Source organism: Coregonus lavaretus, assembly GCF_964263955.1.
Source record: "Coregonus lavaretus genome assembly, chromosome: 26".
In the NCBI taxonomy this organism is placed as follows: domain Eukaryota; kingdom Metazoa; phylum Chordata; class Actinopteri; order Salmoniformes; family Salmonidae; genus Coregonus; species Coregonus lavaretus.
In genome coordinates, this window is record NC_140013.1 from 20,147,153 (window position 1) to 20,174,375 (window position 27,223).

Below are 27,223 nucleotides of genomic sequence, written 5' to 3' on the forward strand. Positions count from 1 at the left end.
CCCTTTGTTTGTGTTGCTCGAAATCAATCAAACAGCGTACTGTACCTTCGTGAATTCAAGGCAAGTGCGCGCAACGTGCGGTGTCGTTCACACTGCGTGGTTTGGACAGGAGGAAGGCTTATCAACAGATTCGTGAACAGCGGGGAAAAGTTCATTGAATTTTTACAGAGAGATGTTATAATCGTTTGCAAACCGAAGCTATTTTCAATACAAAACAGTTGCCCTGGACGTGGAGGAGGTATGGTTTGGTAGATCCTCTGGTTGTGTAATTGAGCCGGTTAGCATTAGCAGACTAACGTTAACCAGGTAGTACTTTCAGAACGGGCCTTCACAAAAAAAGTTGTCGCCCAACTAATAACAACTAACCAACTAGTTAATTAAGTCAAACCACGTATGAGATGTTAGTATTTTATTAATCTGTTGGTGAACTAATTTGCCCGCGTGTGTTTTTTTACTAATGTGTGCGCGCTAACGACGCACTTGAATTTGTACGCTACAAAGCATTCGCAGATTCATTGGCTAATTAAGCTAGTTAGCCAACGAACTCGCTAACTTTCCAGACTTCGCACTGCTAAAGATTTCACCTACTAACTAGCTAACATTAGGAACCATTGAGAAAATACTTACTCCCAAAGAGTTGTTTTAAGTCATTTATATCTACCAGAAAGCCAGCAGCCATTGTTCACGTGTTGGTAAATCGAAACATGTCGTGATGAGTTTGGTTGGCGCACAATAAGTTGATGCATTACTTATTAACATACATGGACTATGTTCGTTGCTGAAATACTAACTAACTAATAATACATAATTCTTGTTTACCCATTTTTTTTTTTTTAATAGCTGTGAGTCGCCATGGCAGCTGCCTTCCCTTATAGAGGGGTACCTGGTGGAATTCCCCCAGGTATCCATCCCCCAGCCCAGGTTCCAGATTACATGTCTGAGGAAAAACTGCAAGAGAAAGGTGGGTTCCGCTCAATGGAGAACTTTTGATCCATGTGTTTTATCTAATGTACAGCTGCTGGACTGGCCTCATGTATCTGTCATCTACCAAAAATCTTAACATTTCATTGCCCCTTTGCCTATGATTTCCATGGGGTTGTTATTCAATTCATAAAATGGAAAATTCCTTTGCATGAAAATATAATTCAACAATTTTTATTTTCCCAATACAACAGCCAGAAAATGGCAGCAGTTGCAGGCGAAGCGCTACTCTGAGAAGAGGAAGTTTGGGTTTGTTGATGCCCAGAAGGAGGACATGCCACCTGAGCACGTCCGTAAGATCATCAGGGACCACGGTGACATGACCAACAGAAAGTTCCGTCACGACAAGAGGGTCTACCTGGGGTAAGAAGCAACTTCCCAGTGTCTCTATGGAACTCTGGTGATTTGGATAAGAATTGGGGAAATGTTGTTTATGATATCCAGGGGTGAAAGTAAGGCAGTACGGCATCCCAGCAAAATAAATAGTGAAGGGTATACCATACCAATTAAATATTAACCTATCACAATAATTAAAACAAAATGTCAGGAAAACTGAAGGCTATTACACCACTATTTATCATTACCGCATGTCAGAGGCATGGAAAAATAAGCGAATGGACTTGAAAACGGGTGGTATAGCCTACACTCCGTTATGTCATGTGGTTAGATGAGAACACTGACATTTTGCCAAGGTAGCAATGAGTGGCCGAGATACGCGCGGATTGCAGTGGACGCATAAATTCTGGCCCAATGGCAATCGGTATGTCTCTTTCCATTCACCATTGTTTGGAGGCTGGAAATATGTTGCGAGTGGATGAACATGCGCGGGTTGCCTAGTAAAGGAGCCCTTTGAAGTGATTGTTTGATAAGCGTGTGCACACAGGAGGTCCCGTACAGGGAATACATACATTTTACTTTCACACCTGATGATATCTCACATTGTTTGTTTCCCATTTTGAACCTCGTTGCTAGATACTTAGATGTTTAGATGTTTCATTTCATGTGGAGAATACAATAGTGAAATCTACAGTGAATATTTGATCAATTATTGCATGAGAGCACCAGCTGTTCCGGACGACTGTGATCTCGGTCTTCGTAGCTGATGTAAGACCTTTAAACAGGTTAACATTCGCAAGGCCGCGGGGCCAGACGGAATAACAGGATGCGTATTCAGAGCATGTGCTGACCAGCTGGCAAGTGTCTTCAATGACATTTTCAACATATCCTTGATCCGGTCTGTAATACCAACTTGTTTCAAGCAGACCTCTATAGTCCCCGTGCCCATGAACGCCAAGGTAACCTGCCTAAATGACTATTGCCCCTTAGCACTCACATCTATAGCCATGAAATGCTTTGAAAGGCTGGTTATGGCTCACATCAAAGACACCCTGGACCCACTCTAATTCGCATACCGCCCCAACAGATCCACAGATGATGCAATCTCTATTGCACTCCACACTGCCCTCGCCCACCTGGACAAAAGGAATACCTATGTAAGAATGCTGTTAATTGACTACAGCTCAGGACCCTGGGAATGAATACCTCCCTCTGCAACTGGATCCTTGACTTCCTGATGGGCCGCCCCAAGGCGGTTAGGGTAGGCTACAGCACTTCCGCCACGCTGACCATCAACATGGTGGGGCCCTCAGGGGTGTGTGCTTAGTCTCCTCCTGTACTCCTTGTTCACCCACGACTGAGTGGCCGCGCACGACTTGTACACCATCAAGTTTGCTGACGACACGACTGGTAGGACTGATCACCAACGAAGGGAGGAGGTCAGAGACCTGGCAGTCTGGTGCCAGGAGAACAACCTCAACGTCAGCAAGACAAAGGAGCTGATCGTGGACTACAGGAAACGGAGGGGCAAGCACGCCCCCATCCACATCGATGGGGCTTTGGTGGAGCGGGTCAAGAGCTTCAAGTTCCTCGGTGTCCACATCACTAAGGAATTAACATGGTCCACACACACCCACAAAGTTGTGAAGAGGGCACGACAGCGCCTCTTCCCCTTCAGGAGGCTGAAAATATTTGTCATGGGCTCTCAGATCCTCAGCTACACCATTGAGAGCATCTTGACTGGCTGCATCACCGCTCGGTACGGCAACTGCAAGGCGCTACAGAGGGAGTTGAGTACGGCCCAGAACAGCTTCTACCCCCATGCCATATACTGCTAAACAAGACTGCTAAATAGCTAATCAAATGGATACATGGACAACCTGCGTTGAAAATTTTTTGCACTAACTCTCTTGCTCTATGCACACACACACTAGACTCTACTTACACATATACTTACACTGACATCCCAACACACACTACATACGTGCACACATGCATACTGACGCCACGGAAAAGGGATCAGATAAAACATATTTGGCCCTAACCATGCCCCCCCCCCCCCCCTCTTTTCACCCATCTCCCCTCCTCCCAACACTCACACCTCTTCCTCACTGTCTCCACTTCCCCTCCCATCTCTCCTCCTCTTTGTGTGGTCTTCTTCACAGGGCCCTGAAGTACATGCCCCACGCAGTGCTGAAGCTACTGGAGAACATGCCCATGCCTTGGGAGCAGATCAGAGACGTACCTGTTCTGTACCACATCACCGGAGCCATCTCCTTTGTCAACGAGATCCCCTGGGTCATAGAGCCTGTCTACATCGCCCAGTGGGGGTGAGACGGACTAATATTCTGTTCACGCATGTTTTTTTTTCTGTTTTAGTGTAATTTTTAAAGCGAAGTAACAATTGAGGTCTGTTTTTGGATTGAAGCATGCCTAGTTTCCTTAAGTCCTCTCTTTGAATTGTTAGAAACTAAGGTTAGCCATAGATGCCTCAAACCACCTAGATGTTCCTTGTTAAATTCTGTCCTCTCTCCATAGCGCCATGTGGATCATGATGCGTCGTGAGAAGAGGGACCGTCGTCACTTCAAGCGTATGCGTTTCCCTCCCTTTGACGATGAGGAACCTCCGCTGGACTATGCTGATAACATCCTGGATGTGGAGCCGCTGGAGGCCATCCAGATGGAGCTGGATGCAGAAGAGGACTCCTCCGTGGCAGAGTGGCTCTACGAACACCAGCCCCTCAAGGACGCCAACAAGTGAGTCTCAGCAAAACCCTGTTTTGGTTTCACTCTGGACAGTCCTGATGCAGAAAGGACATCTGCACACTGAGTTTCACTTTATTTTCAAATGAGCATGGTTCAAACTTTTAAACTAATGCCTGGTGGTCATCAGATCATTATCACAGTGTACAAAGATCTGAAACCTCTTAATGTAAGCCACAATATTTAAACCCAAGTCTTGGTTGGTTTAGCACAAGTTCTGAGTAATTTGAAATCAGTCAAGTATTCCTCAAGACAAAAACACGACTAGAATGGTTATCCATTTTCTTCTTGTCCTTGTATGAACCTGTCTATCTCTCCTTCCCTCCAACTCCAGGTATGTGAACGGGACCACGTACAGGCGTTGGCAGTTCACCCTGCCCATGATGTCCACACTCTACCGTCTGGCCAATCAGCTGCTGACGGACCTGGTGGACTACAACTATTTCTACCTGTTTGACCTGAAGGCCTTCTTCACCTCCAAGGCCCTCAACATGGCCATCCCCGGGGGACCCAAGTTCGAACCCCTGGTTAGGGACATCAACCTCCAGTAAGAGCCTGGGTCTTTAGTCTGTTATGACTTAGTGGGGACTCTAAGTACATTACTGTATCACTCAAAAGCATATTTTTAGTACTGTCTAACTTGTGGTGCCTTTGGGCATTACACTGTTGAAGTATCTGGTCCTCAACTCTCTTCTCCCATCTCAGAGATGAAGACTGGAACGAGTTCAACGACATCAACAAGATCATCATCAGACAGCCAATCAGAACAGAGTACAAGATTGCCTTTCCATACCTGTACAACAATCTTCCCCACCACGTTCATCTCACCTGGTGAGAAAGATGCTCTCTACTGACATTACTCTCATACAGGCCCCAGAACATCCTCCTAGACTCCAGAAATGGAAACCTATTGACATGCACACATTTGGGAGATACGCCACCAATGCTAACTAGTGTTTCTGTAGGTACCACACTCCCAACGTGGTGTTCATCAAGACTGAGGATCCTGATTTGCCAGCGTTTTACTTTGACCCCCTGATCAACCCCATCTCCCACAGACACTCAGTCAAGGTATGTGTTGTTTTTAATGTACAGTATGTAATGCACTGCAACCAAATTGCCCTTCTGGGACAAAGTTCTATTGAATTGTAGTGAACCCTGCCCCAGCAGCACCTTTAACTCAGTCTAGCCTAGGGCACAGAAATGTTTTCTCATTGTATCTACCTAGCTAGGAGCCGTCCTACAAAGGCACACTTGCATTGGTTTGCTTGCTAGTGCGTATGACTGGAGGAAAATTGAATTGAATGGTGGGTTAATGGCTGAGCTGAAGCTGTGCTGCAGTTTGTCCATCAGCATTCAAACACTTATTTTGAGATTGGAGGAGTAAACTAATAGCGGATACCTCTTTATTGCAGTGTAGTGTGCTCCTGTTGTTGCTGTCCCCTCACTTGCCCCCTCCCCCCCCTGACTTCTCTCACACATACTCACACCCCTACAGAGTCAGGAGCCTCTGCCAGAGGATGACGAAGAGTTTGAGCTTCCAGAGTATGTGGAGCCCTTCCTGAAGGAGACGCCCCTCTACACAGACAACACAGCCAATGGAATCGCTCTGCTCTGGGCACCACGCCCCTTCAACCTGCGCTCTGGGAGGACCAGGCGGGCCATCGACATCCCACTCATCAAGAACTGGTGAGGGAACACTCAAATAACATTGATGTAATGTTGATGTACAGTCGTGGTCAAAAGCTTTGAGAATGACACAAGTATTGGTCTTCACAAAGTTTGCTGCTTCAGTGTTTTTAGATATTTTTGTCAGATGTTACTATGGTATACTGAAGTATAATTACAAGCATTCCATAAGTGTCAAAGGCTGTTATTGACAATAAGTTTATGCAAAGAGTCAATATTTGCAGTGTTGACCCTTCTTTTTCAAGACCTCTGCAATACGCCCTGGCATGCTGTCAATTAACTTCTGGGCCACATCCTGACTGAAGGCAGCCCATTGTTGCATAATCAATGCTTGGAGTTTGTCAGAATCTATGGGTTTTTGTTTGTCCACCCGCCTCTTGAGGATCGACCACAAGTTCTCAATGGGAATAAGGTCTGGGGAGTTTCCTGGCCATGGACCCAAAATGTTGATGTTTTGTTCCCCAAGCCACTTAGTTATCACTTTTGCCTTATGGCAAGGTGCTCCATCATGCTGGAAAAGGCATTGGTCGTCACCAAACTGTTCGTGGATGGTTGGGAGAAGTTGCTCTCGGAGGATGTGTTGGTACCATTCTTTATTCATGGCTGTGTTCTTAGGCAACATTGTGAGTGAGCCCACTCCCTTGGCTGAGAAGCAACCCCACACATGAATCGTCTCAGGATGCTTTACTGTTGGCATGACACAGGACTGATGTTAGCGCTCACCTTGTCTTCTCCGGACAAGCTTTTTTCCGGATGCCCCAAACAATCGGAAAGGGGATTCATCAGAGAAAATGACTTTACCCCAGTCCTCAGCAGTCCAATCCCTGTACCTTTTGCAGAATATCAGTCTGTCCCTGATGTTTTTCCTGGAGAGAAGTGGCTTCCTCGCTGTCCTTCTTGACACCAGGCCATCCTCCAAAAGTCTTCGCCTCACTGTGCGTGCAGATGCACTCACACCTGCCTGCTGCCATTCCTGAGCAAGCTCTGCACTGGTGGTGCCCCGATCCCGCAGCTGAGTCAACTTTAGGAGACGGTCCTGGCGCTTGCTGGACTTTCTTGGGCGCCCTGAAGCCTTCTTCACAACAATTGAACCTCTCTCCTTGAAGTTCTCGATGATCCATTAAGTGGTTGATTTAGGTGCAATATTACTAGCAGCAATATCCTTGCCTGTGAAGCCCTTTTTGTGCAAAGCAATGATGACGGCGCGTGTTTCCTTGCAGGTAACCATGGTTAACAGAGGAAGAACAATGATTTCAAGCACCACCCTCCTTTTAAAGCTTCCAGTCTGCTATTCTAACTCAATCAGCATGACAGAGTGATCTCCAGCCTTGTCCTCGTCAACACTTTCACCTGTGTTAACGAGAGAATCACTGACATGATGTCAGCTGGTCCTTTTGTGGCAGGGCTGAAATGCAGTGGAAATGTTTTTTGGGGATGTTCATTTTCATGGCATAGAGGGACTTTGCAATTAATTGCAATTCATCTGATCACTCTTCATAACAGTCTGGAGTATATGCAAATTGCCATCATAAAAACTGAGGCAGCAGACTTTGTGAAAATTAATATTTGTGTCATTATCAAAACTTTTGACCATGACTGTAGTATGGGAATTGATATTGCTGTATAAATGTATTTATTGCCTTGTTTTAACCAGGTAAGTCATTGTAAACATTCTCTTTTACAATACATACTCAGTAGCATGTCCTACATAGACCTGTAATGGCTGAAGATGACTGCTATATCTGTGAACTCTCTTGTATCTGCTGATATTGTAAACCTAATAAAGATGGCATATTAATACTAAATGAAAATCTAATTAGTGAGTGTCTGCCTGACTGTCTCCCATGTCAGGTATCGTGAGCACTGCCCGGCCGGCCAGCCAGTGAAGGTGCGTGTGTCTTACCAGAAACTGCTGAAGTACTACGTTCTCAACGCTCTCAAACACAGACCACCCAAGGCCCAGAAGAAGAGGTAAGCATCAATGACGATTCTCAAGTTCTTCTCAAGTTACTAAACTAACCGTCAATATTTGTTCGTAGATGTTTGATACGGAAAAATAACTGACATTTACTTTTTGCTGCACCAGAATACAACAGGATCTAACCAGCCTCCTCTGTCCTCCCCTACCAGGTACTTGTTTCGTTCCTTCAAAGCCACCAAGTTCTTCCAGTCGACTAAGCTGGACTGGGTGGAGGTGGGCCTGCAGGTGTGCAGACAGGGCTACAACATGCTCAACCTGCTCATCCACCGCAAGAACCTCAACTACCTGCATCTGGATTACAACTTCAACCTCAAGCCTGTCAAGACCCTCACCACAAAGGTAACCAGTCAAACTAGATGCCAGCTGATGTAAAGAGGGGCAAGATGGAGAGAAGTAGACCTAAGTCTGGTCCAAAAACGACCCCTTGCCCCGGTTTACCGCAGCCCTTCTTACTTAGTTGTCTAAATTGCGTAACTAAATCCTAATCTGTACTAGCACAATATCAACGGGTGCTTGTGACATGCTACATTGCAAGCATGTTTTATCTAACCTGCAATGAGTTAACAGTTTAGGGGTGTTGTGGGCCACGTTCAGTAGGCAAACTTTTGTGGAACGTTGCAGATAGAAATGTCATGAATAGAGCTGACATGATTTCTTATTCTCATGTCAGAGGCATGTTTGTTCTACTTATCATATTTCTATCTAAACGCGGTCCATAACCTTGTGCCCTGCTGAATGTGCCCGTGGTGTGCCATTTCTTCAGGAACGTAAGAAGTCCAGGTTCGGGAATGCCTTCCATCTGTGCAGAGAGGTGCTGCGGCTCAGCAAGCTGGTGGTGGACAGCCACGTGCAGTACAGACTGGGCAACGTGGATGCTTTCCAGGTCAGCAACACACACTTGAATCACATCAAAGCTCCAATAAAATATTTCTTTATGTGGCTTTAAATAGCATGATTTGATTTTTGCACAGTTGGAATTACCTGTTTTTAGCAAATGAGTCAAACCTATTTCAATTTAAAGTCTTTCCTGATATGTATTGTTTTTCCCTACTTCCTCCTTGGTCTGTAGTTGTCAGACGGGCTGCAGTACATCTTTGCCCACGTGGGCCAGCTGACTGGCATGTACCGCTACAAATACAAGCTGATGAGACAGATCCGCATGTGCAAGGACCTCAAGCACCTCATCTACTATCGCTTCAACACCGTGAGTACTGAGTGTATACACACACACACACACACACACACTTACAGTATATCTATGTAAATGCACACACAAACATTACCTTTATTGCAGGTTTAGTAAAGGAAGCATTTTCCATTATTGCAAACATGTCTGAAACACCAATAAGTAAAACATCTGCTCTATAATGTATTGGGTGTTATTTTGGGACAGAACTAAAGGCTGAGTTTGTTGTTGAAGGTGTGTGTTTTCCTGTGTGTTCTCAGGGTCCGGTGGGTAAGGGTCCAGGCTGTGGGTTCTGGGCCCCAGGATGGAGGGTGTGGCTGTTCTTCATGAGGGGCATCACCCCCCTGCTGGAGAGATGGCTGGGCAACCTGCTGGCCAGGCAGTTCGAAGGCAAGGCCTTTTAACTTCCCCTTTATCATAGGTGATGTTAGAATTGTTTGTGTGATATGAGTCGTTATCAAATGAGGCACAATGGCCTATCAATGAACTACTTGTTTTCCCAGTTGCTTTTGAGCCCTTGAGCAAACGTAAATATTTAGATAAGTGTCCATTTGTGAAGGGTTAGGAAAGGGAAAAAGGAGGACCATGAACTGTGACGATAAGAAAACAGTAATTAATTCACTATGGATAATTTATATACTAACATGAGAAGCTCTCGTACTGATTGGGAACACCAGGGGACACTGTCAATCAACCAATCTTGAATGTCCCCTTCAACAGGTCGTCACTCCAAGGGCGTGGCGAAGACTGTGACAAAGCAGCGCGTGGAGTCCCACTTTGACCTGGAGCTGCGTGCGGCCGTGATGCACGACATCCTGGACATGATGCCTGAGGGCATCAAGCAGAACAAGGCCAGAACCATCCTGCAGCACCTCTCTGAGTCCTGGCGCTGCTGGAAGGCCAACATCCCCTGGAAGGTATGAGATTATAGAGGGGATGAGGCAGCATATAGGGGAAAGGATTGTAGGGGCTTCATTCCAGGGGTTTGTGTGCTTGATTTTGCTGCCAAAAGGGTAGGGGCAGTTCAGGGAATGCAGACTAGATGGTTGTTTTAAGAATATTTATTAGTGACGTCATAGAAATATAATATTTTATCAAACGCAGTTGTCTTCAGCAATATATTTTTTGATAAGCAATAAACACAACTTGATTCCCTGAAAGGTACAACATTTGCCTTTCCTGGAAGGTACTTCATTTACACCTATCCAGTACTGACAGGGTTTGACCCGTCTAATCCATGTCCTCCCTCCAGGTCCCAGGCCTGCCCACCCCCATCGAGAACATGATCCTACGCTACGTGAAGGCCAAGGCTGATTGGTGGACCAACACGGCCCACTACAACCGCGAGCGAATCAGGCGTGGCGCCACCGTGGACAAGACGGTGTGCAAGAAGAACCTGGGCAGACTGACCCGTCTCTACCTGAAGGCCGAGCAGGAGAGGCAGCATAACTACCTGAAGGTAATACAACACATACTATGATCCTCATTTATGGCAAAGAAGGCACTAGGTAACTGCATAGCTGTTGCAACCATAGAGGTAGAACACATTTTTATCTCTATGGTGCAACTACCTTCTCTGCTGTGAGGAGTGTAGACAATTCAGCCATGCAACAGCAAACCAGCAGAGTTAACAGGGCCACCAGTCTCTCAAGAACAGGCTGAGTCGGTAGTATAATACTCTGACACTTGTAAAAAATATACACATTACCAGTCAAAAGTTTGGACACACCTACTCATTCAAGGGTTTTTCTTTATTTTTACTATTTTCTACATTGTAGAATAATAGTGAAGACATCAAAACTATGAAATAACACATATGGAATCATGTAGTAATAAAAAAAAAAGTGTTAAACAAATCAAAATATATTTTATATTTGAGATTCTTCAAATAGCCACCCTTTGCCTTGATGACAGCTTTGCACACTTGGCATTCTCTCAACCAGCTTCACCTGGAATGCTTTTCCAACAATCTTGAAGGAGTTCCCACACATGCTGAGCACTTGTTGGCTGCTTTTCCTTCACTCTGCCGTCCGACTCATCCCAAACCATCTCAATTTTGTTGAGGTCGGGGGATTGTGGAGGCCAGGTCATCTGATGCAGCATCATCACTCTCCTTCTTGGTAAAATAGCCCTTACACAGCCTAGAGGTGTGTTGGGTCATTGTCCTGTTGAAAAACAAATGATAGTCCCACTAAGCCCAAACCAGATGGGATGGCGTATTGCTGCAGAATGCTGTGGTGGAGCCATGCTGGTTAAGTGTGCCTTGAATTCTAAATAAATCACACAGTGTCACCAGCAAAGCACCATCACACCACCTCCTCCATGCTTCACGGTGGGAACTACACATGCAGGGATCATCCGTTCACCCACACCGCGTCTCACAAAGACACAGCGGTTGGAACCAAAAATCTCAAATTTGAACTCCAGACCAAAGGACAAATTTCCACCGGTCTAATGTCCATTGCTCGTGTTTCTTGGCCCAAGCAGGTCTCTTCTTCTTATTGGTGTCCTTTAGTAGTGGTTTATTTGCAGCAATTCGACCATGATGGGCTCCCGAGTGGCGCAGCGGTCTAAGGCACTGCATCTCAGTGCTTGAGGCGTCACTACAGACCCCCTGGTTCGATTCCAGGCTGTATCACAACTGGCCGTGATTGGGAGTCCCATAGGGCGGCGCACAATTGGCCCAGCGTCGTCCGGGTTGGCCGGTGTAGGCCGTCATTGTAAATAAGAATTTGTTCTTAACTGACTTGCCTAGTTAAATAAAGGTAAAATAAAAAATGAAGGCCTGATTCACATAGTCCCCTCTGAACAGTTGATGTTTATGTGTCTGTGACTTGAACTCTGTGAATCATTTATTTGGGCTGCAATTTCCGAGGCTGGTAACTCTAATGAACGTATCCTTTGCAGCAGAGGTAACTCTGGGTCTTCCATTCCTGTGGTGGTCCTCATGAGAGCCAGTTTCATCATAGCGCTTGATGGTTTTTACCACTGTACTTGAAGAAACTTTCAAAGTTCTTGAAATGTTCCGTATTGAGTGACCTTCATGTCTTAAAGTAATGATGGACTGTTTCTCTTTGCTCATTTGAGCTGTTCTTGCCATAATATGGACTTGGTCTTTTACCAAATAGGGCCAGCTTCTGTATACCCCCCTACCTTGTCACAACACAACTGATTGGCTCAAACGCATTAAGAAGGAAATAAATTCCACAAATTAACTTTTAAGAAGGCACACCTGTTAATTGAAATGCATTCCAGGTGACTACCTCATGAAGCTGGTTGAGAGAATGCCAAGAGTGTGCAAAGCAGTCATCAAGGCAAAGGGTGGCTATTTGAAGATTCTCAAATATGAAATATATTTTGATTTGTTTAACACTTTTTTTTGGTTACTACATGATTCCATATGTGTTATTTCATAGTTTTGATGTCTTCACTATTATTCTACAAATGTAAAAAACAATAAAAATAAAGAAACCCTTGAATTAGTAGGTGTGTCCAAACTTTTGACTGGTTGTGTGTGTGTGTGTGTGTATATATATGTGTGTGTATGTGTGTGTGTTCATTGCTCGTGTTTCTTTTTCTATAATTTAAAGGTATAGTTATTTATTTGTGCAAAAACTGGGAACCTATGACTTCATATTACCATATACAGTTACAGTAGTGTGTATAATGGGTCATCTGTGTCTCTCTCCCAGGATGGTCCATACATCACAGCAGAGGAGGCTGTGGCCATCTACACCACCACAGTCCACTGGCTGGAGAGCAGACGCTTCTCCCCCATCCCATTCCCCCCGCTGTCCTACAAACACGACACCAAGCTGCTCATCCTGGCCCTGGAGAGGCTCAAAGAGGCCTACAGGTAACACACACCAACTCCCTGTAGCCTCCTGTTTGGGGAGATATGATACTGTTTTCAGTGGGGTAAAGCTAAATGCTACAATGGATAGCTTATTGGGTAATAAGATGGCTGTAGATTTTTCAGCTGAGGTATGTTATTTCTTTGGTCATGCAGTTTGACAGTGTTTTGTTTTCTCTTTCCAGTGTGAAGTCCAGGCTGAACCAGTCCCAGAGAGAGGAGTTGGGGCTGATAGAGCAGGCCTATGACAACCCTCACGAGGCCCTGTCCAGAATCAAACGTCACCTGCTCACACAGAGAGCCTTCAAGGAGGTTAGTCCCAGGACCAACTGTATATACACACTGGGCTTTTTGCCTCTTGATCGATTCATTAGCAACTTAAGTTACTCTGAAAACAGTAGTCACCCTCTAGATTTCACCCCATTTTGCCTAACTAGATATAAATGATTTGAACTTTCAGTTGACAAAGATAACTGTCCAAAGACCCAAATCTATCTCTGTTCTTTGAACTTAGCACTCACCCATTCCACTCCAATCACTCTCCTTTCCTCCCTCCCTCTCTCTAGGTGGGCATTGAGTTCATGGACCTGTACAGCCACCTGGTGCCTGTGTATGACGTGGAGCCCCTGGAGAAGATCACAGATGCCTACCTGGACCAGTACCTGTGGTATGAGGCTGACAAACGACGTCTTTTCCCCCCCTGGATCAAACCGGCTGACACAGAGCCTCCTCCACTCCTCGTCTACAAGTGGTGCCAAGGTGAGGCAGACATTTGAAACCCCACCTCTTTAAGGAATACCTGGGATAGGATAAAGGCACTTAACCCTAATTGCTCCTGTAAGTCGCTCTGGATAAGAGCGTCTGCTAAATGACTAAAATGTAATGTAAATGTGAGGACTAGGTTGGGTAGACAACATTGCTTTCAGAAGCCCCAGAATGTTGTGTGTTGCTTATAGTAGTGGTGTTTATTTATAATAATATAATATGCCATTTAGCAGACGCTTTTATCCAAAGCGACTTACAGTCATGTATGCATACATTTTTACATATGGGTGGTCCCGGGGATCGAACCCACCACCCTGGCGTTACAAGTACCATGCTCTACCAAATGAGCTACATCCTGATTTATGTACCTGTATAAGTGTATTCACAAAGCCAATGCTTTAATTCAATGCTGCCAATGCATATTGTATAATAGGAAAACATATCTACACCCCCTGCAATCATTTCTGTTTGACGCTTTCAATAATTATATATTCATTAATGGTGGGCAAAAACAGTCTGATTGTATCCTATGTTTTGTTGCCAGGCATCAACAACCTGCAGGATGTGTGGGAGACGATGGAGGGGGAGTGTAACGTGATGCTGGAGTCTCGCTATGAGAAGATGTATGAGAAAATAGATCTGACGCTGCTCAACAGATTGCTGCGTCTCATCGTGGACCACAACATCGCTGACTACATGACCGCCAAGAACAACGTGGTCATCAATTACAAGGTGAGACCACCTTGCCAATCCGAGGAAGGGTTTAGATCAAATCAATTTAATTTCAGTCAATTCAGGAAGTAAATTGAGATTCCAATTTTCCTCATTCAAAAGCAATGAGGAAGATATTGTATTCACAGTATTTGCGTTGTACCTATCTTTCCTTTTGTCAGTTGAATAATGGCGTTCTATTTCATACCTTGTACTTTACTCTTCCCTACTAACTGTTTAGTTGCTTATAAACTCAGCAAAAAAAGAAACGTCCCTTTTTCAGGACATGTCTTTCAAAGATAATTTGTAAAAATCCAAATAACTTCACAGATCTTCATTGTAAAGGGTTTAAACACCGTTTCCCATGCTTGTTCAATGAACCATAAACAGTTAATGAACATGCACCTGTGGACCGGTCGTTAAGACACTAACAGCTTACAGACAGTAGGCAATTAAGGTCACAGTTATGAAAACTTAGGACACTAAAGAGGTCTTTCTACTGACTCAAAAATGAAGATGCCCAGGGTCCCTGCTCATCTGCGTGAACGTGCCTTAGGCATGCTGCAAGGAGGCATGAGGACTGCAGATGTGGCCAGGGCAGTAAATTGCAATGTCCGTACTCTTTGACGCCTAAGACAGCGCTACAGGGAGACAGGACGGACAGCTGATCGTCCTCGCAGTGGCAGACCACGTGTAACAACACCTGCACAGGATGGGTACATCCGAACATCAAACCTGCGGGACAGGTACAGGATGGCAACAACAACTGCCCGAGTTACACCAGGAACGCACAATCCCTCCATCAGTGCTCACACTGTCCGCAAAAGGCTGAGAGAGGCTGGACTGAGGGCTTGTATGCCTGTTGTAAGGCAGGTCCTCACCAGACATCACCGGCAACAACGTCGCCTATGGGCACAAACCCACCGTCGCTGGACCAGACAGGACTGGCAAAAAGTGCTCTTCACTGACGAGTCGCGGTTTTGTCTCACCAGGGGTGATGGTCGGATTCGCGTTTATTGTCGAAGGTATGAGCGTTACACCGAGGCCTGTACTGAGCTTGTTGTCATTGCAGGCAATCGCAACGCTGTGCGTTACAGGAAGACATCCTCCTCCCTTATGTGGTACTCTTCCTGCAGGCTCATCCTGACATGACCCTCCAGCATGACAATGCCACCAGCCATACTGCTCGTTCTGTGTGTGATTTCCTGCAAGACAGGAATGTCAGTGTTCTGCCATTGCCAGCGAAGAGCCCAGATCTCAATCCCATTGAGCACGTCTGGGACCTGTTGAATCGGAGGGTGAGGGCTAGGGCCATTCCCCCCAGAAATGTCCAGGAACTTGCAGGTGCCTTGGTGGAAGAGTGGGGTAACCTCTCACAGCAAGAACTGGCAAATCTGGTGCAGTCCATGAGGAGGAGATGCACTGCAGTACTTAATGCAGCTGGTGGCCACACCAGAAACGCCCCCCCCACCCCTGTTCAGGGACACATTATTCAATTTCTGTAAGTCACATGTCTGTGGAACTTGTTCAGTTTGTCTCAGTTGTTGAATCTTATGTTCATACAGATATTTACCCATGTTAAGTTTGCTGAAAATAAACGCAGTTGACAGTGAGAGGACGTTTCTTTTTTTGCTGAGTTTATATAGACCCAGCGTCATATCCTTCCTCTCTCCCATCCCAGGACATGAACCACACCAACTCGTACGGTATCATCCGTGGTCTGCAGTTTGCCTCGTTCATCGTGCAGTACTACGGCCTGGTCATGGACCTGTTGGTGCTGGGGCTCCACCGGGCCAGTGAGATGGCCGGTCCCCCTCAGATGCCCAACGACTTCCTGTCCTTCCAGGATACAGCCACAGAGAGCGCCCACCCCATCCGCCTCTACTGCAGATACATCGACCGCATACACATCTTCTTCAGGTACAAAACAGTTTCACAACACCTTAGATAGAAGTTGGTACTCCTTAATTGATGCTGCATAACATACCTGAATAGGAGCAGAAGACACACACACACACAAAAGTTTTACTTGGTGCAGACTTACGGCTTAGACTTATCCATGTAGCTATCTGTTGAAATCTGTAGAAGCTCAGTGGTTGACATGTCCTTGTTTCTCCTCCTTCCAGGTTCTCAGCTGATGAGGCCAGGGACCTGATCCAGAGGTACCTAACAGAGCACCCTGACCCCAACAATGAGAACATTGTGGGCTACAACAACAAGAAGTGCTGGCCCAGAGATGCCAGGATGAGACTGATGAAGCACGACGTCAACCTGTGAGTTCAGTGGTTGACATGTCCTCGTTTCTCCTTCTTCCATGTTCTCAGCTGTTGCTTGTTCTTTAAGATGGAGTTTATACGGAACAGTAGCGTAGTATCTGAGAAAATAATGCAGTACTCGTGTGAGGTACTGACGTGAGAACTGCACATTTGTTATTTTCCCTGCTTCACCAATGTTGGGATTCTGGTTATTTCAGCTTCAGAAGTCAGCATTGTGTCAGTTGAGCTCTGCAGAATCACTGCATTCTGAACTTTGTTTTCAGCAACTTGAATGGGAGGAACAGCAATACTCAAATCTTATGTAATAATAGTTGTCAATCCCTCTCTGTAACCGTCCAGGGGTCGTGCTGTGTTTTGGGACATTAAGAACCGCCTGCCTCGCTCTGTGACCACGGTCCAATGGGAGAACAGCTTTGTGTCCGTCTACAGCAAAGACAACCCTAACCTGCTCTTCAACATGTGTGGCTTCGAGTGCCGCATCCTGCCCAAGTGTCGCACCAGCTACGAGGAGTTCACCCACAAGGACGGAGTCTGGAACCTGCAGAACGAGGTGAGAGGGGGAAACGGTGGGATGGATGGAGACTTGAAACTTGGTTTCTACTCACACTAGTTGACCCTGTCTTGCGTCTCCATGGCGATACAGTGGCGTGCTAAACGATAATGGCAGCCGCCACCAGATACAGTCAGACCTTCATCACCATGGCTGACTGGAACTGATACGCTGCTACACTTTTGTCCCTTGTACTAAGGTTTTATGAATTGCCAGGTGCTTGAACACACATTTTGGGAACTATCCCATTAACTGTAAGATCAATGTGGTGAGAAGGCTGTGCTTACTGTGTGTGTGTGTGTAGGTGACCAAAGAGCGTACTGCCCAGTGTTTCCTGCGTGTGGATGATGAGTCCATGCAGCGGTTCCACAACAGAGTCAGACAGATCCTCATGGCCTCAGGATCCACCACCTTCACCAAGGTAAACAACTCCTTTACAAAACGCTGTTCCTTTCCTCACTGAGATTATTTTTCTCATATTAAATATAATTGTACGTAGAAGTATACCAACTAAAATGTATTATACATTTTATTTAATCATTAGTTGGGTTCATAACTGTTGTGAGTTATGAGAACCGTGCTAATGTTGAAATACATTACCCCCCAAAAAAAAATCTCCCCTCAGATTGTGAACAAGTGGAACACGGCTCTGATAGGGCTGATGACGTACTTCCGAGAGGCGGTGGTGAACACCCAGGAGCTGCTGGACCTGCTGGTAAAATGTGAGAACAAGATCCAGACTCGTATCAAGATCGGCCTCAACTCCAAGATGCCCAGTCGCTTCCCCCCCGTGGTCTTCTACACCCCCAAGGAGCTGGGAGGGCTGGGCATGCTGTCAATGGGACACGTCCTCATCCCACAGTCGGATCTGAGGTAAGCGCAAAACGCGGAATATGTAGAAGCTAGGATTTGTCTAGACCAGGGCATAGATGTTCTTGTATGAGGTTAACAAATTCTACTTGCTGCAAGTTAGAAAACATGGTATTGATAGATGTGAGCTGGATAATGATATGACATTGCTAGTTGACTAATGAAGATAGACCTGGTTGCATTACTGCCTCTTTAAAATGTAGCTATTACATATTAATACATGTTTTAAATTACGAGTTAGAGGGAAGATTTCCTTCCTGCCACTAACCCATCTTGTCCTGCCCCCTCTCTCCCTCAGGTGGTCGAAGCAGACTGACGTTGGCATCACCCATTTCCGGTCAGGTATGAGCCATGAGGAGGACCAGCTGATTCCTAACCTGTACCGCTACATCCAGCCCTGGGAGAGCGAGTTCATCGACTCACAGAGAGTCTGGGCAGAGTACGCCCTGAAGAGACAGGAGGCTATCGCACAGAACAGGTACTGAACACCTCATACACAGGCAAGACAGTTGCCCTATCTCAAATCCAACCCCTAGTCCCCAGGTAGGCTGGATTTAAGCTCCACTTGGCGTACTTAATCACACTGGCTCCACATGGAGGTTTGGTGCATGCCAGAATGTCTAACTAAATATTGTGGAGGTTTTGCTAAGGAGAATGCTTGGTGGGGTTTAAAGCCAGCCTTAGCTGCATAGTCTGTAACCAGATGGTCATATGGTTCAGAGGCTTAGTACTATGAGAGTTGATAGATGTCTTGTGTTGTCCCTGTCAGGCGTCTGACCCTGGAGGACTTGGAGGACTCTTGGGACAGAGGTATCCCCCGTATCAACACCCTGTTCCAGAAGGACAGACACACGCTGGCCTACGACAAGGGCTGGAGGGTCCGCACTGACTTCAAACAGTACCAGGTAAAACAGGAACCAGGGGGTACTGCAGATTATGAGCTCTAACGAAAGATGGACTTGGAAATTGACTAATAAATGAAAGTTGACAATTAAATGACAAATCAATTAAATTCTGGTAAATGCCTGGAGCATATGTCCAGACATTAATGCTATGCTCTTTCTCATTGTGTCCTAGGTTCTGAAGCAGAACCCGTTCTGGTGGACCCACCAGCGTCACGACGGGAAGTTGTGGAACCTCAACAACTACAGGACAGACATGATCCAGGCTCTGGGAGGGGTGGAGGGCATCCTGGAGCACACGCTCTTCAAAGGAACGTACTTCCCCACCTGGGAGGGTCTCTTCTGGTCAGTACCACACACTAATTCACTACATGACGTAGATTGTTATTGATGCATGTTTTGTGTGCGCGCACATAGATGTTCAAACATTTTCAAAAGTATTTGTGGTATGCATACTCAAAGACACATGTATTGCAGTATTACATCAGTAATGTAGATGTGAGGTATGGGGTTTTACTTTGCTAATCTCTACTTCACCACAGGGAGAAGGCCAGTGGCTTTGAGGAGTCCATGAAGTGGAAGAAGCTGACCAACGCCCAGAGATCTGGTCTGAACCAGATCCCAAACCGTCGCTTCACCCTCTGGTGGTCCCCCACCATCAACAGGGCAAACGTGAGTACCTGACTACACACACGGATGCATTTCCCAGATTTGTTGTTTTGTTACTTATATTGTCACTCTTAACTCACAATCACGCTCTGTACTCTGTCCTCTCTAGGTGTACGTGGGTTTCCAGGTCCAGCTGGATCTGACTGGGATCTTCATGCACGGAAAGATCCCCACTCTGAAGATCTCCCTCATCCAGATCTTCAGGGCTCACTTGTGGCAGAAGATCCACGAGAGCGTCGTCATGGATCTCTGTCAGGTACATTACTACGAGCTTATATCCCAGCTTGATGTATTTGGTTCAATCAGGATCACAGGAAGTCAGTTGACCCTGAGACATGGCTGTAGTCTCAAATGATACGTTTGTATACCTTTGCCTTCACTGCCTTTCCAGGGAGCAATAACTTACAAAAACCAAATAAATATCAATGCATTTTATTAAGGATATTCTCTACCAACGTCACAAAAAATAGTGGTTGAAACGTACATTTTGATAATATAAAAACATTTCCAGAAAACGAGTTTCCTCTGTGTGTATGTAGGTGTTTGACCAGGAGCTGGATGCCCTGGAGATTGAGACGGTGCAGAAGGAGACCATTCACCCCAGGAAGTCCTACAAGATGAACTCCTCCTGCGCTGACATACTACTCTTCGCCTCCTACAAGTGGAACGTCTCACGCCCCTCGCTGCTCGCTGACTCAAAGTACGACGCTACAGTCACTCAACACTGAAGTTTGACAAGAAGCCAAGTTATTCTTGCAATTATAAAGACCTTATTTCTCTGTCTTAGTACTAATTAATCCTTGACCTCTCTCTCCCTCTTCAGGGACGTGATGGACAGCACAACCACCCAGAAGTACTGGATCGACATACAGCTTCGCTGGGGAGACTACGACTCTCATGACATCGAGCGCTACGCCAGAGCCAAGTTCCTGGACTACACCACAGACAACATGAGCATCTACCCCTCCCCAACCGGGGTGCTCATCGCCATCGACCTGGCCTACAACCTCCACAGGTTAGCATAGCTACGCTACCATTTCTGCTAATGTCTGCATGATAAGTAATGGATACATTTGCTAGCCTGTTGACATGAGTTCTAGCATTTCCACTAATGTCCACATAAGTGATGGGAAGTTTTGTTAGCGTAGCTAGTAGTCTTGTATAGTTGTCAACAGTTGCCCTCTCACACACGTGAACTCAAGGGGGTTACTGAACACTTGTTTGCTTACGTCTATTACATGACATAGGAACTCACCAGCCACCCTCTTTCTTTTCTTTCTCTCTCCTCCCTCCCTACTTCTCTCCTTTCCTCCCTCCAGTGGGTACGGTAACTGGTTCCCGGGAGGCAAGCCCCTGATCCAGCAGGCCATGGCTAAGATCATGAAGGCCAACCCTGCTCTGTACGTCCTGAGGGAGCGCATCCGTAAGGGTCTGCAACTCTACTCGTCAGAGCCCACTGAGCCCTACCTGTCCTCCCAGAACTATGGAGAGCTCTTCTCCAATCAGATCATCTGGTTTGTGGACGACACTAACGTCTACCGTGTCACCATCCACAAGGTGGGTGAGGAGTCTGGGGCGGAATTAGAATTTAGAATTATTAGAGAACAGACATTCTGAGATGCATGGCAACGTTCTAGGGATTCTTATTATATGGGTTGGATTCTGTCTGGCACAACAGTGTACTTCTGGAATAGTTTTTAATGCAGAGTGAAACCTTTTCAGATAGTTCAACATTTATGAAAATATACACTACCATTCAAAAGTTTGGGGTCACTTAGAAATGTCCTTGTTTTCGAAAGAAAAGCATTTTTTTTGTCCATTAAAATAACATCAAATTGATCAGAAATACATTTTAGACATTGTTAATGTTGTAAATGGCTATTGTAGCTGGAAACGGCTGATAAAATTTTTTTAAAAAAGGAATATCTACATAGGTGTACAGAGGCCCATTATCAGCCTCCATCAGTCCTGTGTTCCAATGGCACGTTGTTTGCTTATCATTTTAAAAGTATAATTGATCATTAGAAAACCCTTTTGCAATTATTAGCACAGCTGAAAACTTGTGCTGATTTAAAGAAGCAATAAAACCTTCTTGAGACTAGTTGAGTATCTGGAGCATCAGCAATTGTGGGTTCGATTACAGGCTCAAAATGGCAAGAAACAAAACTTTCTTCTGAAACTCGTCAGTCTATTCTTGTTCTGAGAAATGAAGGATATTCCATGCGAGAAATTGCCAAGAAACTGAAGATCTCGTACAACGCTGTGTACTACTCCCTTCACAGAACAGCGCAAACTGTCTCTAACCAGAATAGAAAGAGTGGGAGGCCCCGGTGCACAACTGAGCAAGAGGACAAATACATTAGTGTCTAGTTTGAGAAACAGATGCCTCACAGGTCCTCAACTGGCAGCTTCATTAAATAGTACCCGCAAAACAAGGACATTTCTAAGTGACCCCAAACTTTTCAACGGTAGTGTAAACTGTTAGGTAACTAGTCTCAGACAGTGTTTAGCATCTATCTTCAGTCATGTAAATACTCCCACTTTGTCCTTGCAGACGTTTGAGGGTAACTTGACCACCAAGCCCATCAATGGAGCCATCTTCATCTTCAACCCCAGGACAGGCCAGCTCTTCCTCAAGATCATCCACACCTCTGTGTGGGCCGGACAGAAACGTCTGGGACAGGTACATCTTCAAATGAAATAGACCTGTCACTGTCTTTAGCAATGCACAGGGCAATAAGACTCTCTGGAAAGAGCAAAACAAAAACGCATGGAAGACTAGTTATGCTCTATGTCCTGACCTCTTTCCCTCCCCCCTTTCTTTCCTTTCCTTCCTGTCTTCCCTCTCCCTTTATAGCTGGCTAAGTGGAAGACAGCTGAGGAGGTGGCTGCTCTGATTCGTTCCCTCCCTGTGGAGGAGCAGCCCAAACAGATCATTGTCACCAGGAAGGGCATGCTGGACCCCCTCGAGGTGAGACCCCATACCTCACAATCACATCGATTGATTACGCTTCACACTACACCTCATTGATATAGACATAGCATTAATCTCCCCAACTTTCACATCAGTACAGATGAAGGAAAGGACTCAGTTGAACTTGACTGAGATTGTAAATATTTGGACTATTGCGATGATCAGTGATGCATTTTGATATGATTGAGATTATTAATATTGAAAGACTGAGATGACCAATGTGGAGCAATCACCATCTCTTTACAACCTAACATTTTATTTTGATCCCTTCCTCCTCCCAGGTCCACTTGCTGGACTTCCCCAACATCGTGATCAAGGGCTCTGAGCTGCAGCTGCCCTTCCAGGCCTGTCTGAAGGTGGAGAAGTTTGGAGACCTAATCCTGAAGGCCACCGAGCCTCAGATGGTCCTCTTCAACCTGTACGACGACTGGCTCAAGACCATCTCCTCCTACACCGTGAGTGGCAGATCACTTCCTGTGACTGATAATACTAGAATGAGACTAAAAAGAATTCAACAGCTATTTCTGGCAAATCTAGCTGATACGGGTCAATGTAAAAAATAAAAAAATGTTGAAAGTATACATAGGAGCCAGCTTCCTGAAGAATGTTGAAATTTATGGCATCATTGTCTATTCCTGTTTTTCATTCTAGAAGTTCTTCTAGAGTGCAAAATGTTTATTGGAGGAACCGTTTCTGTCATACTGCTGTTTAACCACTGTCTGTATGGCTCTGTTTCCTGTCTCTAGGCATTCTCCCGTCTCATCCTTATCCTAAGGGCGCTTCATGTGAACAACGACCGTGCCAAGGTGATCCTGAAGCCTGATAAGACCACCATCACAGAGCCTCACCACATCTGGCCCACGCTGACCGACGAGGAGTGGATCAAGGTGGAGGTGCAGCTCAAAGACCTCATCCTGGCTGACTATGGAAAGAAGAACAAGTGAGTGGCTATAATGGCTGTGAAGCTTTATAATGCTGTCATACGTATATTAACTTATATTTGTCATTATGAGAGTTCAACACCTCTCAAAGAAAAATCTCTAACAATCTCAATAAGCTAATGCAAAAATGCATAAGACTATTTTTGTGGAATCAAGTAGCATCTGGGATTCCCACTACAAGCGAGCATGCATTTCAATCACAAACCTCCCTCAGCCATATCTGACCTTAACCCTCTGTCCTCTCCAGCGTGAACGTGGCATCTCTGACCCAGTCTGAGATCCGTGACATCATCCTGGGCATGGAGATCTCTGCTCCGTCCCAGCAGCGCCAGCAGATCGCTGAGATAGAGAAGCAGACCAAGGAGCAGTCCCAGCTCACCGCCACACAGACACGCACAGTCAACAAACACGGAGACGAGATCATCACCTCAACAACCTCCAACTACGAGACACAGACCTTCTCCTCCAAGACAGAATGGAGAGTCAGGTATGTAGGGGGGAGACACTTTGGATTTTAAATGTTGTTGCTTTCCCCACATTTTTACAATATCTACAGTGATATCATAAAATATGATTGTGACATTGGAATTAAGTTTATATATCCTTCCTCTCACCCTTGGTGCTGACAAAGGAATGTAATCAACTTTCTTGGTGCTTTATGATTGTTATATTGTGGTTATTCCTCAAAGCGGGAGTTATAAAATCAAGGCCATAACTTCAGAAGTGAATAGAGCACATATAATGGCCCTTTGATAACTTTACCTTTTTAAGAATTCCTTTCTGTTTTTATTGTCTTGTCTCTTAAAGTCATAACATGGTTCTTCCTCTTCCTCCTGCAGGGCCATCTCTGCTGCCAACCTGCACCTGAGGACCAACCACATCTACGTGTCGTCTGATGACATCAAGGAGACAGGCTACACCTACATCCTGCCCAAGAACGTCCTCAAGAAGTTCATCTGCATCTCAGACCTGCGAGCCCAGGTCAGTACCGCATCCTACTGTTTATCCTGTTTTGTATCACAGTAAACCTCTCCTAGTTATCTCTTTGCTTGTAACCCTTGTTGTGGTAAAATGCCTACCATGCTAAAAACAGTCAAATCACTCTACCTTCATCTCATTATATATAGGATTGTAATCTTTATATATGAATGAAGTGCTTAACTGCTTATACAGATAGAACAGGACTATTTGGTCTTAGAGTACCATCAATCATGTATAGTTTTATATATCGGTAAATCTGAATGTGTGTGTTGCTAACATATGTGCATCCCTTCCTCTGTCTTCAGATTGCAGGTTACCTGTATGGCACCAGTCCACCTGACAACCCCCAGGTGAAGGAGATCAGGTGTATCGTCATGGTACCCCAGTGGGGAACGCATCAGACTGTCCACCTACCCAATCAGCTGCCTGGACACGAGTACCTCAAGGTACAGATTTAGGGGATACCGTACACTCGCACACATGAACACACTCGCACACATGTGCACATACAAGCATAAAACACGATTTGATGCCGTGTGATGCATGCTGTTTACTGGATCACGTCTCATTATGTGGAAGCGATTAACCATGGACCATGGCTCATTTTCCTTGTGTTTTTATGTTTGAGGCTCATACCAAGTATGCTGTAGCCTTTTGAAATTGGAAGCGTTCAGTTCCTGATCAGGGCAGAACACACACAAACCCCTCTGCTTCCCCTGTGTCTCACCTCTCTACCCCGTCTCCCCCCTACAGGAGATGGAGCCCCTGGGTTGGATCCACACACAGCCCAACGAGTCTCCCCAGCTCTCCCCCCAGGACGTCACCAGCCACGCCAAGATCATGGCTGACAACCCCGCCTGGGACGGGGAGAAAACCATCATCATCACCTGCAGGTAGGACAGATACTGTTGTACTTGCTAACTAGCAGCGAGTTTGCATATAGCAGCTAATTTGAAAAAGGTTTTACTTCATGACAGGACCGGCCAGCCTGGTTATAGAGGGCTTTACTGTATGTTGGTTGGATTGACCGACTGGGTTTGAACCCAGGCTGTCTACTCGTCACTAGACTGGTTAGCCTGCTGAACTAAGGCCGTCAGGTCTTGTGCAAGGTTATTCATCACAAATGTAGTTCACCGTCCCAACCACCCCAGCTACATTTGTAAACATTGATCAAGTCCACCTATACATGCATCACTCTTCTTCTTAACATTCAAGTTGCATCATGTACATCATCAACTCTAACTACCGTATAACATCTTTATTAATTTCCAGTTTCACTCCTGGCTCCTGCACTCTGACGGCCTACAAGCTGACTCCCAGTGGGTACGAGTGGGGCAGACAGAACACAGACAAGGGCAACAACCCCAAGGGCTACCTGCCCTCCCACTATGAGAGGGTTCAGATGCTTCTGTCTGATCGCTTCCTGGGCTTCTTCATGGTGCCTGGACAGGTCTCCTGGAACTACAACTTCATGGGTGAGTAGTGCATAGAACACAGGATTATCTGTTTTGCAAGCCTAAGCCTACACTGCTTGGAGGGTGGATTTCGCAGACACAGATTAAACCTATTCCTAGACTAAATAGCATGCTAAATGGAGAATCTTGTATGATGGCTAACCTCTGTTATCAGTGTCTTCAAATCTCAGTGTACTTGAAACCATGACATTCAACATCAGCGTAACACATCAGGGAATTTATTAGGAAAATAAGCATTTTACAACCACGTGCTTGCAGTGTGTTTGATCGTCAACATATCTCAATAAAACATCCTCCTCCTTTCCTCTTTTAGGTGTTCGCCACGACCCCAACATGAAGTATGACCTGCAACTGTCCAACCCCAAGGAATTCTACCACGAGGTCCATCGCCCTTCACACTTCCTCAACTTCGCCTCCTTGCAGGAGGGAGAGATCTACAACGCAGACAGAGAGGACATGTACGGTTGAGACTGGCGCTCCGCTCAGAGATGAGAGGATTACCTCTCTATTGTAGATATTCTATGACATGGACATCCTGATGCGGCCCTGTCTAGTACAGTCAGACGTATCATTTGGCCCAGCCAGTTGTGAAGTTATGAATATAATTACTGCTCCCTGAAGGAGGGAAACGAGGTACCGCACAGCTATGGTGATCTCCATAGCTGTGATGGACTGAGTGTACCAACTGATAGGGATGACCTGAAGATGTTGGAATTTGTATGTAAGGACCACCTTTTTTAGGACACAATGTCACATTTTGGATGTTTTCTGCAAAATTATTTTGTTCCTATTGGTTTCCCTCTCCCCTCAGATCTCTCCAATAAGTCTTCATTATGTGAATTCTACGGTTGCATTTATATGGCTTTCCTTTTGACGCATTGCTGAGAATGTGTACCAGTATTTGTGACTCTTCTGTCTGTAGTAACTGATATAGCTGTAAGATTAATTTATCTGTGGCATTTCTTTACATGGTGGTTAATCCTATTCATAATGCTCTTTTTGTCTCCCATAGAAACTGAACTGTATATGAACATGGTATTGATATGTCCTGTGTTTTTTAGCTAGCAGTCTATACCCACTTGCTATGTTGTGCATTCTTTGTGGACACTGTAGTTTGGGTTTAAATAAAGATTGACATTTTATAAGTATTTGCCCTTGGTTGGTTGTCAGTTTTGTGTGTGAGTGCAGTGGTCATGTATTTTGTGAAGAGCGCTGACTTATAGCAAGGACACATGGTGGTGGCTGAGCTTGAAGAGATGGGTGTCATGGGACAGGGTACAAGCTGTGGCTACAGACATAGTATTGTTGTGGCCTTATGTC

At 45.5% G+C, this 27,223-nt stretch overlaps 1 protein-coding gene across 1 annotated transcript; it reads left to right on the forward strand.

Moving 5' to 3' along the window:
- Positions 1-94: 94 nt before the first annotated feature.
- Positions 95-27,051, forward strand: LOC311101918 (pre-mRNA-processing-splicing factor 8-like). Its single transcript, XM_084143160.1, has 43 exons — positions 95-238; positions 841-961; positions 1,176-1,344; positions 3,483-3,647; positions 3,856-4,074; positions 4,415-4,627; positions 4,786-4,911; positions 5,046-5,151; positions 5,579-5,769; positions 7,621-7,740; positions 7,900-8,089; positions 8,514-8,633; positions 8,820-8,954; positions 9,197-9,326; positions 9,657-9,853; positions 10,189-10,395; positions 12,629-12,792; positions 12,975-13,101; positions 13,356-13,548; positions 14,099-14,286; positions 15,947-16,185; positions 16,392-16,538; positions 16,881-17,091; positions 17,396-17,512; positions 17,717-17,964; positions 18,260-18,439; positions 18,731-18,866; positions 19,039-19,208; positions 19,406-19,535; positions 19,642-19,788; positions 20,072-20,232; positions 20,356-20,547; positions 20,852-21,089; positions 22,087-22,215; positions 22,390-22,503; positions 22,788-22,961; positions 23,253-23,446; positions 23,695-23,934; positions 24,287-24,428; positions 24,734-24,874; positions 25,182-25,321; positions 25,701-25,903; positions 26,217-27,051. Exons 2-43 carry the CDS (start codon positions 853-855, stop codon positions 26,369-26,371), a joined length of 7,017 nt encoding a protein of 2,338 aa, XP_083999286.1. The 5' UTR covers positions 95-238; positions 841-852; the 3' UTR covers positions 26,372-27,051.
- Positions 27,052-27,223: the final 172 nt, after the last annotated feature.

Coding starts and splice junctions, on each gene's coding strand:
- LOC311101918 (XM_084143160.1), top strand. CDS start 853: ATGGCAGCTGCCTTCCCTTATAGAGGGGTACCTGGTGGAATTCCCCCA. Junction 19,536..19,641: donor CCACCATCAACAGGGCAAAC/GTGAGTACCTGA, acceptor TGTCCTCTCTAG/GTGTACGTGGGTTTCCAGGT. Junction 20,233..20,355: donor TCGCTGCTCGCTGACTCAAA/GTACGACGCTAC, acceptor CTCCCTCTTCAG/GGACGTGATGGACAGCACAA.